The sequence below is a fragment of the Rhodnius prolixus genome, unplaced genomic scaffold (genome assembly GCF_049639745.1).
Source record: "Rhodnius prolixus isolate KJV_2025 unplaced genomic scaffold, Rpr scaffold_10, whole genome shotgun sequence".
NCBI lineage: Eukaryota > Metazoa > Arthropoda > Insecta > Hemiptera > Reduviidae > Rhodnius > Rhodnius prolixus.
Genome location: NW_027411615.1, coordinates 9,445,148 through 9,457,148, shown reverse-complemented (window position 1 = coordinate 9,457,148; position 12,001 = coordinate 9,445,148). Strand labels below are relative to the sequence as shown.

Below are 12,001 nucleotides of genomic sequence, written 5' to 3'. Positions count from 1 at the left end.
ATTCACTGATTACATTTAATTTTTTGTAGATTGTGAATTACAAATAAAACTTTAAATAAAAAAGAAGAAGAAGTGTCCTAACTGTTTGCTGATGGCCAGTGTTGTCTGTAAGTAGAAATTGGCTGTCAGAGGTTGGTAGTAATACTGGAAAAGGCTACACACGCCAATCACCTCAGATGATGACTTTAAAATATTTTAAAGAAGCCAGAATAGATTTTTCAGATCTTTGTCGTTTTGGATACATATCCAGTCTCCTTTATGCGATTAATTCATCTGCTAGGGGCAACCTGTATCTTAAGGCGGTCTCTATCTTAAGGCTGTGAATGGATTTAGGTATATTTATGTATGTAGGAAGCCAAAAGTGATCTATGAACTAAACTAATAGTTAGTACTGGCCATCTTAGCTGTTCTTCACAACAATGAATTGTAATCAACCCCAAATTCACCTTTTTAAATGAAAATTATTCCCGACAAAATTTACAAAACTTTTCAAAACCTATTCCTATCTTTATCAATTTTTTTTTTCTTCGAGGATATTTGCCCCATTTTATTTTTTTTTATTTCAACCTAAATGAAGAATAACTAGTATTTGAGGGAAAGTTCTGTGCTCCCGCACTAAGTGGCAAAGGCCAACGTAGTTGGATACTGTGCTCAGTGCAGCGTAAGAATTTACAATGAGCGCAGTATAAAGCCGGCAGTATAGTCTGCAGGATATAGCAGGTTCAGCCTTGGAAGGAAAATCTTATATCCGGACCATCTCCTTCCCCCTTCTGATTTTCTTACTCTATCTCTATCTTTGTTTAGTGCCGCCATCTTCCTTATTTCTTTTTTTTTATATTTTTACCTTAGGGTGCATTATTTTTATTTTTTTAATTAAAAAAAACAAACTTTATTCTTATATTATTTACAATTTTTACTGAAATGCTGGGCAATGAGAGGATTAGAAACTTGTCCTTAATATAAGGATATTTTAGATCGGAATCAATGGTTCTGTTGGAGACGTAGTATTAGTTGTACGGCGTAGAATTTGTGACTAATGTTTGGGAATCGATAGATGGCAAATATTATTTGCTTATTCAGAAAGAAGCGTTCTTCGAATTTATGTCAGTTGTTTAATTGCCTAAAACAGTATAAAAGCGATGGAAGAATTATTAGGCCACTCAGTTATTGAAAATTTCATTAATTTAGTTTTTATTTTTTGGTATAAAACTTCAAAATGATCAATAAAACTGACATTCACATGAAAATCTCATAAAAGAAGTTAAACCAACATTTCTTTTTATTAAACATCAATATATTACTAGATAAATAAGCAGATAAATTTTTACTCTATCTTGTAGATTGTATTTTGCAATAAAACTTGGAGAAGATAAAAACAAATTTGCCAATAAAGTGTGTTTTAAATTCATTTTTACGACTTTTAGCATGATTGGCTTTGTTAAAAAAGGAAAGAAAATGGATCGGCTTACTTTATTTACATTTATCAAGTTTGTACACTAATTTAATGCGGACAAATTAGAATAATTGTATTCTATTAAATAATATAGTGTTACCAAACAGAAAAACCAACATCCGGTTTTATTCAAAAAAATGTGTGAATGATTTGCAATTTGTATTAGCCATGTGGTTTACATCGCTTTCAACATTTCTCACAAGGTGTGAAATCAATTTTCGTGACCTTATTTACTATTCAGTTGTTACATTACTTAGGATCTTGGCAAGGTGTCATGTGTCTTGTTATTTATATTTCTTGTAAATTATTCTGTATACCTGCTTATTAGGTGTAAATATATGGTTTTTTTTTTATTTTATAGTTTTGTTATTCTAGGCTTATTAAAAGAGCAATGAAGAGTATTGTGTATATTTTTATTGTTATAGAAATATATCTTGTTGATTAGCAGCATCACAAGTGAATTAGCATAAACAATTCAATAAGGTAATATCTATTTATTCAGAAAAGAATTTGTTGATTCATAAACTGTCACTTTTAAAAATTTGTAAGTTCATAATACAAAGAACGAACTTTTCTCACTTCTAATCCAATGTTAAAGTCCGATTTTTTGATCGATTGTTGTGTAAATATGGATTTCTAACAAAGGTATTGTATTAAGGGTTCAAAATTGGCGAGTAATCGGTCAAATAAAAACAACAACTCGGGTTGGTTGAGTTACAGAAAACTAAGAGCCAGAACTGGAGAACAGGTACATTTATACAGTTATAGCGGGACTTACAAGGGACTTTTGGTAATAACAATAAAGAGATGGGACTGATACAGATACATACAACCCGCATAGCCACGTAAGTTTCAATAATTATAAAGAATTTATTGTATTTTACTTTTTGATTTTTATATTACTGATTTTTTACTGATTCTCTAAATTGATTGTATTTTTTGTATTTGTAATATCCAGGCCTTGAAGAAGACATTATATTTGTCGAAACGTTGGCAAAAAGGCGAGTTGTTGTTTTTATTTGGACCGATTCCTCGCCAATTTTGAATCCTTAATTGAATAATTTACGGTCACGAAACCTAGATATTTATAGGTATTGTATTTATAGGATAAAGAGAGACTTGCAAAGCTAACAAGTATTGTGGTACTGTGTTTGATTCCCGAGTCTAGGCCTTGGATTTTATTTATTGTTAATTACAAGAACTTAGCGGTTAAGTATGTTTGTTAATCGCCTCCGTCCACAACACCTAATTCGGTATAGTTGGACGATAAAGCCCGCCTGAAATAATACTTTACTTTGTAGGATTACCAGAGGTCTGGTGTCCAAAATGTCGAATATTTCTAAGACAATTTTAATTTCTTTATGTCCTCAGCCAGCCACTAAAGTCTGTGTAGTAACAACGAATAAACATACTGATTATACATTATTTTTTAATAATAAAACTATGGATTCAAAATTGGCGAGGAATCGGTCCAAATAAAAAACAACAACTCGTCTTTTTTTGCCAACGTTTCGACAAATCTATTGTCTTCTTCAGGGCGTGGCTATGCGGGTTGGTTAAGTTACAGAAAACTCAGGCAAAAAGATGAGTTGTTGTTTTTTATTTGGACCAATTCCTCGCCAAACTTGAATCCTTAGTTCAATAATTTACGGTCACGAAACCTATAAATTTCATTTTTAGTAATGGAGTCGCAATTTTTCTAGCCAACAGTCACCTTTGGAATTACTGTTTTTTGGTTCTTACTGTAGTTGCTGATATCACAAAACCAAAGATCTGGATATCTTCCTTTTACGTTTTATGAAAAAACTCCTGAGTATATATGAAAAGAACAATCTATTTTCTAGCTTTTACAAATCTGGCTTTTACAAAATTCTAAGTTTTCTTTGCTGTCTGTAAGTATAAAGCACTAATTCATACTTGCCAAACTATGTAGGGCCTCAATATGTACCTTACAAGGGTGTAGCAAAGGTTTATATAATAAATAGAGCAGTTGCGATGAAATTTTTACAAATTATATGACGTATTGAAGAACAAGAAAAAATGCAAAATGAAATCAAAGGTTCTTGATTGAATTGCTTTGAAAGATGAACCAGTAATGTTGGTAATTGAATCGCTACTATTTTTTAGAGCGACCAAGATATACGAGTATATTTGAATTTACTGAGCCGGCTTTAAATAAGACAATGTAGTTTTATGTTAGAACGGAACGGACAAACGTCATATTATAAGGAGCTAGTTTTTTTTCATTTTTCTTATTTTATATTATACACAAATATATGTATGTTGTTCTTTATAAAAGTGCATAAAGAATGCACTACCGTAAAGATGTAATGTCCGAGAGCGTGTTTCTGGCCCGGGTAATGATATTCCGTCTGAAGCCATCTCAACTAACCCCCTTTCCATTTTCTCCGCCAATAAATTCAATAGATATCCCTAGGATTGCCTTCTCTCCTTCCTTTGGAAACATTACTTCTTTGCCTCTCCTCTTGTAGGGCAGTGGAGGCGGCGGCGGAGTAGTAGAGAAGGGCCTCTCGTATAAGGACTGTGCTTGGAGTAGAGCGGGGACGGTAGCAACCCCCTCGGTCCCTTGTTCATACAGCATATTGCCCCCCTACAGGCTGTGTTCCACCGCCTCCTTGGCGTCTTTCTATTGCTGCCTCCGTGCCACTACTCCCCCCTCGGCTGCTACAAGGCGTGCGTCTCCTTCCTTCTCTTTCCCAACTAAACCCCCGGACTCCTTCCTTCTTCTCAGAAATAGAGAGAGAGATTTTTGTTCCTTTCTTCCTTTTTCTTTATTTTCCCTTTTTTTTTATTTTCTTTTTTTTTTTTTGTCCTCTCCACTTCCTCATCTCCAGCCACAGCATCTCTCTGGGCGCCGTGTGTGTATTCTTGTTGTGTAGGTGCGTGTGCACGTGTATGTGTATTGGTATGGGGGAGTTTCCTAGCAACACTATCAGTGAGTACAGTGTGGATGTCTGAGTCCGGTAGTTCTTCGCCCGAGCTGCCAGCTCATCGGCTCCTTCTTTCTTCGCAGGCTGAACTTTACTACAAACGGCTCATCGCTCTCGGTACATTACCAATCTCCTTACAAGAAGATCCATTTTTAATCTATAAACATGAGGTAAATTAAATAATTTCATTTTACTTTCTTTACTAAAAGAACTTAGCTCCAAATTTCACTCTGGTTCACCATACTTTGTTCATAATATTATTTCCCCACAAACTTGTATTATATGTGCTTGCATTTTTAGACTAAAACCTAAACTTTAGACTCTAGAGTTTTCGTTTTCTACTGCTAAAAATCTTTCAAGCAGAAGATTTCCTTAGCAACAACGATGACCTCTAGCGGATCATTACAGCGCTAACAAGTTTCTATAGTCCTCAACTAGAAATCTACAAATTATTACGATAAATTCATACTTAAACTCATTTTGTGCTTAAATTATAGTTACTTTTGCAGTTTTCTTCATAATTAGCATTGTAACAAAACATACTGTTAAACCTTTTTTTAGATATTCTGCGGCCTTTTTTTGTTTTACAAATGTGCTCAATGTAATGTCTGGAATTCAAAACATACTGAACAATATCTTTGTAAGCAGAGCTTGGCGTCAGTTGGTTATGATATTTATTTGACCATTTTTTCGCTCCATATTATGGCTCAATAGTTTTTTACCCATCAAAATTTGTTACACCTTTGTTACGTGCTTAATGTCACATCCGGTTAACTGAATATTTTGGTATCCTAACTTCCGCCTTAGTTAAAATATCTAAGGAAGTTTGAACAAATAAACAAAAAAAATCAGATTTTGATCATTTTCTGTTTAAATTGTACAAAAATAAGGTTCGAATTGGAATGTTGAGAATCATTTTCTTATTCAATGCATCAAATCTGATTTCCTGAGTTTACTAACTTGCAAAACGAAGTTGATGATTTAACGAATATAGTATTTCGGAAATTCTAAGATTTTTGCATTTTTTTATTTTAGTTGCAATACTTCTATAAGGTAAAATTTCTTTTAATACCCATTTCTTATCAACTAAATGTGATTTTGGATACAAATTAGTTCCTCTTAGGAGGTGATAGAATGTAATGAAGTAATATTCCAAATTTACTCTATTGTGATGGTCTATTGTTGGCCATTCTTCAGCCAACTGTTGGATTCCTCGTTGGTATTTCTAAGGGTAGGAATCCGGAATTAACTCTGAGACCAGTGTAGTGTAAAAGATCAATGCTTTAGGTTTTCTCTTTAGTTCAAAGAGAGGGGGTTTTATTGAGCTTTATTTTGTTTGAACAGTTTTTTTCTACATTTTACTCAGATTGAACAAAGCTGGTCTGTTTTCGAGGGAACATTTCATCAAAGTAGCAGTTTTATGCAAAAATTGGAATTCATTTAAGACCTCCAGGAACGTGTCTATCTTTATAGTTCTAGAATGTGGACATCACTGTCTATGTTCCAGATTGCAAACTTAGCCGGAATTGTCATTACTTCGGTATCCTATCATTGGCCAGCTGTCTCTTAGGATTTCTTCAGTAAATCGATTGTCAAAGAAGCACCTGTCAGATGACGTGTTTTTTTAATTTTTTTTTTTTTTTAAAAGGATGTACCCATTTACCTGGAATCTCTTTTTTGCCTTTTCTGTAGCGTGAAGATGACAGCAAAGATGCGCGGCCACTTTTGCATCTATTGCAAGTGTATTTTTGGTTGTATTGGCAGCTGGTTCGTTAACGTCACATGACGGGGAATCAGTTTCGATTTCACATACACGAGTATTTCCGGTGGTGCATCAAAACCCATGAAATGTTCACCGCTATCACCTACTTCTTCGAAATTTAGTTTATATTCTTATTTGGGAAAGAACTTCGAATACATGACATTAGTAACAGATATAAGACTTAATAATTTCTTATTTAACGTTCCTTGTTTCAATTTGAATTCATCCCAATAACACAAGGAATAGGTTATAGTTTTAGCAACTTTTCTCTTGCTGTACTTGGGTACGAATACAAACTCTAATAGAAAAATATGTTAAGTTACTGTGCATTTTGAGTGTCTACTTTAAAACAGACATTTCGAATCCACCATTAGTAGCCCCAATCAAATACGCAATTTGATTACTGCAAATGATTAGATAAATTCAAGTTTTGTTCGTATTAGTTTCATTTTTAAATTTTATCCGATCTTTTTATTAACTTTTAGATAGTATTGATAAAATAATAGCAGATTTATGTATTACAAGTTAGTAATTTATTTAGTTTGCGCAGTCTGTGAATAAGGCGTAGCTTTCTGTGTATAAATATTTTTCTTGCGTCTGTTATTTTCGCAGTAAAGGAATATAAGGTGTTCATATTTCATGATGGTTGTTGTTTGGTTGGGGGAGAGGTTGCTACAGAGCAACAAGAACAATAGTTAACAAGACCTGTATAGAAGTGCTCCATCTGCAACGACCGACCGTCATCCAAAATACATATATGCACTCACACTTTTATCGTACACTAGCATTTGGACCTTCTACTTTCCAGCGGAGACAGATATTCTCTTTCATGCTGCCGTTAGATTGTTTTGACTAGATATAAAAATAAGATTTACGAAATAGAGAAAGAGATCTGCAGTTTTATAGATATTATTATTTGTATTCTTCGTAGACAACAGAAATACACTTCCATTGCAATTCCCCACCTGCTTATTGATTGCGGCTTGAATTCTGCATTTCTTTCCGGGCTATTTATTACCATCTTCAGTGCCCGTAAGGGGTACCAAGAGGAACAGAACTCTGAACTCTCACTACTCGTAATATTCCCACTATTACAAACTGGCAAACACATTGTAAAAGTGTAGACTTCTCTCTGACCAATTCCTGTTTCCCTTAGTACTTTCACACAGTGCATCTCCTGCACAATATATTTTAAATTTAAATAATTGATAGAACAGTGGTTCAAGAGATGGGCTATTAAACTCAAAATATCACCTTCACTCTTCGTCGCATTACTCTTCCTCCAGTCTTCTATAACCTAACACCTCTACCAGTAGTAAACGTTGCCCGCTATTTTAGGCTTTACTTAGACCGAAGACTTTCTTGGTACCCCCCACACTAGACTTAAAAGAACAAAACTGAACGACGCTATCGACTACTTAAAAGACTCTTAGACGATAGATCAAAACTCTCTCTGGACAACAAAAGACTAATTTATGCTTCTATTTTGAAACCCATCTGGGCGAATGGAATAGAGCTGTGGGGTTCAACCAAACGCTCCAATCTCCAAAGAATTCAATCTCTACAATCTAAAATACTTCGAACTATTGTACACGCTCCTTTTTATGTCTCCAACCTGGACTATACACACTGATCTTAACATTCCTTTTGTCACACAAATTGCTATAACAAGATACAGAAAACTTCATTTTAACCTGCAATCTCATATAAATCTTCTAGCTAAAAATCTTTCTTCAAGCACTCTTCTTGATACAAGATACAAGACACCTTAAAAGACAGTGGCCTCGAGATCTCCTCTCAAGTGAAGAGAGTGACTAACAGCATAATATTTTGGAGTATTACCACTGGGTAACTTCTCCACTCGTTTGCTTCAAAATAGAAGTATAAATTAGTCTTTCGTTTTCCAGAGAGAGTTTTGACTTTTATTATTTAATTTTTATTTTCAAAGGTTGATCTTATTTTTTTGTTATAAAGTTGAAAGTGGCCGAATTGGAATGTGGATTTTGAGAGAATAGAATGCAAATTGGCAGGTAGTGTGCATTTCGCTTTTCATGACAGCATTTCCTAATTTATCTCTATCATTCTGGTGACTATCAGATTATAGGATCAGGTGGTTGACGTCGATGACAGTTTCAGTAGAACATGAGCAAAATGGGTTAGCTGAGAGATTCCTAATACGACTTCTCAGTCGTAAAATTATGGTTGAACCGTTGTCTGGTCATACTTACAATAGTTAAAAAACCTTCTACTTTCTGGTATGCTAGTGAACCACGTTTTGGTATTGTCGGCTGCAGTGAGTTGTAAAATTTACCTTTGACGTATTTTGATTTCTCATACTCTATGGGCTATTTCCCGTTATAATTAGGTTTGGCGTAATTCTTTATATCTGAAGGTAATAACTAGGAGGTGAAGTTCTAGACGATATTATCAACACTCAGTTTAAACGGATGATATCATTGATATATCCAGCTCTGGGATAGGTAAGTCTAGTGGTTAAGAAGTGTGGCTTTGTAAGTAGGAGATCCCCAGTTCGAATCCCGCGTATAGCTACTTTTTATTGGTTTACAAAAAAATATATATATTAACGGTAAAGTATATGCTTCTTTCCACCGGCGTCTACGACACCTGATTGGACGTTAAGCCCCGCCTAAAAAAAAAAAAAAAAAAAAATAGGCGATTAATTAACTTATCCAGCATTATGGATCCAATTATGAGTTAAATAAAGTTTATCTTGCGAATTGAACCACTTTCTGTTTATCTACTTTCGGATCGAAACATATTCTCTTTCAATTACTGGAGAAATTCGAACCCAAGTACAATTTCCAGCCCAATCAATTAATCCGCCCTCCATTTCGCACAGGATCTGCGGTGGCACGGTTTTATATGGAGCTGATTTTAGCTAGCTGTTAGACACGTTTTGCTTTATCTTTCTGCCGCTCTTAGAACATGTACTGATCTTCACCTGATTTAATAGCTATCCCCTGTTTATAATAGATGTTCAATTAATTCACCTTGAAAGGTAATAATTGATAATTACAAAAATAGAAGGTCGTTATCTATTAAATATTTTCTCATTTGGCGTTATCACATTTTTAAATAATATTAATTTCAATTTAATTGAAAATTAAAATTTCTTATTTGTTTATTAATTAACAAACATTAACAGAATTAATAAGAAATTTATAAAAAACAAAATTTCAGTTTATATAATGCAAATATAATAGATAAGGTTGGAAAATGTTGAACAGCAAATATAGGCAGATTTCCGGAACCAATTTTGGAATAACAACACACTCCAAATATCAACAAGAGGAATTCTGATATCTTTTTTTCTAAAGAATTATTAATTTAAAAAAAAATTAATAATTTTTAAAAAAATGAGTTTTCTATTTAATTAAATTAATAAGAGTAAGAAGAGATAGTCCGATTTTCTGTAATTTATTTGCTACTTTTAATTTGAGAAGCCTCTTAAATCTTAGCAGGGCGGAGCCATTTCGAGAAATAAACAAACAACTGAAGAACTTCTTCCGTGCTCGGTACTTACACGATTGAGTCCTAGATCTTACTGGTCTTCCAATTGAGATATCAAGTTCAAAGTTCGATTAGGGGAATCGTAATTATCGATAGCCGTTGGCAATTCTGCAGCTTGTAGCAAATAAAGTGAACACATAAATACAATATTTAGAGCTTCTCGTTTCGATGTAATGGGAACACTAGTTAAATCAAAAAAATTAGTCGATAATTTACGAGAAAATAACGAGTAAGAATGTAAAAGTAAAGTGGAAAACTTTTGAATTTTATTTCTTAATTGACGATTTTTTTTGGTATCAGAATGAGGTTATTTAAAGGCTAGGTTTTAATATAAATTACGAAAGATGGATGTATTGCAAAAGCCAATGCCATCAAAATATATCATAAAAACAAAATTTTTTAATTAGCCAAATAAATTCAACTAAAAAAAAAAAAAATGAATTTGAATAAAAAGTAATAATCACAAAGGCAAAAAAACTAACCGAGTTCGGTCACGGAGATTTCGAAGCTTTTGGAAATTTTGTGAGCCAGAAATATTTGGATTAAATTTCGAGTCAGTTGGTCAATTTAGTGTTCGCTAAAACGAATCAACGTGGCAGACACTATCCTTGATGTTTGTTTAGTCTTAGAAAGAAGGCGTTCAGATTCTCTGGAAGGCATTAATTAGTTTTTCTTCTCCGAAGAGCCGAACTTCATAGTAGTCGAATCCTCCATTTCTACTGACAAAACGTATACAGATTAAACCAGATTTTTATTCCCACTTTGTGGGATATCTTTTAATAAGCAAACATCCATTTACTATTCCAATGCATTTACTGATGCAGTTTTAAGACCATTTGCTATGCTGCAATAGATTCTGGGTTCTTTAAAAGCTCTTTTAAACTCTCTCATTTAAACCCACATTTTTTGGGGAGGAAAACCCAAAAAATGACACCCACCTTTACCGCTCATCCGTGTTCACATACAGGCTACATTAGTCGCCTACTAAACCAACTTTAAGATTAATGATCTTATGATTTATAATCCATCAGGATGTCCAAGCAGTCTATCATTAGTCTGGAATTGAATTCCTAAAGTCACAATAACCTATGACTTCTCAGGCCTTCTATGAAGCTGATAACTCTGGAATTAGTTATCAACGGTTTCAAGATTTCACCAGCTATACCGTTGCATGCTTATGGCAACTAGTCTGCCTGAAAGACTTCCTGGCCAATCTTGAATGTAAAACCGGCTATCATCCCTTGTTGCAGCCGTCCGAATACCATATAAGTCAGGATGAGGGCGATCCGCGCTTCCAAGATTTTCTGACGCTGTAATTTGGAGATCTCAACCTACTGTACTTCCAGTGTAGTAGCGTTTGTTGTGTTTAGCTATGTCTAGAGCAGTGGATGCCAAAGTGGTCCTTACGGGACCCCCAGGGGTCTCCGGTATCATTCAGGGGGTCCGTGGAAAATTAAAATTGATTTGGGCGTCCCTGAACAACGTCAGGGGGTCCGCGCAAGGTTCAATATAAAATAATAAAACTGTGATCTATTTTTATTATTATGGAAATTACAAAACTAACAAGGTGACCAATTAAATTTAATCAAAACTAAAAGCGTAATATCTGCGTTTGTTGCAAAACGTTTTCTGTAAAAAACAAAACTTGGGAAGAGAAGAATGTTCTCAGTTTCCAAATCTTTCAAAATTGCAAAGTAGAGATGAAGATTTGCTCACTGTCGAACACTTAACGGCTCTTCATGCATACCTGAACCAAAGATTACTCGTGGGGATTGGCGGTTGCTACTCACAAACATTGAGCCGGATGTAAATACACTCATAACAACTCATCACGTTCATCCAAATTATTAATTTATTTTAATTTTATTTTAAACAAAAGTTTTAATTTCAATCAATACCTAAATACTTCTTCAACAAAATGCTTTTGTAAATTTGTAATTTTTATACCATGCATTTATGTAGCTTTTTCACTTGGGGGTCCGTGGGCAAGTTTTGACTATAAAAAGGGGTCCATGGGTCAAAAAAGTTTGGAAACCACTGGTCTAGAGGTTCAGTTGTTGAGTGGCCTCCTCGGCTCTGGCGAGATCTAGGCTATATGTAGAGAGAGACTGTTAAGGGCGCATTTGGTGTTACCTTTACAGCAATAGCCAAGCATATGGAGACCGACATTTGGTCTCCGGGAGAACCCAATATTTACCTCTTACTATAACGATATCTTCAGTCCAAATGTAGATTTATCATACCAAGAGAAAGCTGCACTTATAAGAGTGTTGCAGCATTATTAACAACCTTTTATAACCAAAC

General features: G+C 34.3%; 1 protein-coding gene across 6 annotated transcripts in view; it reads left to right on the top strand.

Moving 5' to 3' along the window:
- Nucleotides 1-12,001, top strand: part of LOC141456711 (zinc finger protein rotund-like) — a 601,670-nt gene that overhangs the window by 121,761 nt on the left and 467,908 nt on the right. Inside the window, exon 1 of one of the 6 annotated variants that reach the window (XM_074132927.1) lies at nt 4,294-4,574. The exons of 3 other annotated variants lie outside the window; for them this stretch is intronic. In XM_074132927.1, coding sequence (XP_073989028.1) covers nt 4,425-4,574 — 150 coding nt within the window. In that variant the 5' untranslated portion in view covers nt 4,294-4,424. Of the gene's footprint in view, nt 1-4,293; nt 4,575-12,001 lie in introns of those variants that run through there. 2 more of the 6 variants (XM_074132930.1, XM_074132928.1) reach the window with 2 other exon arrangements.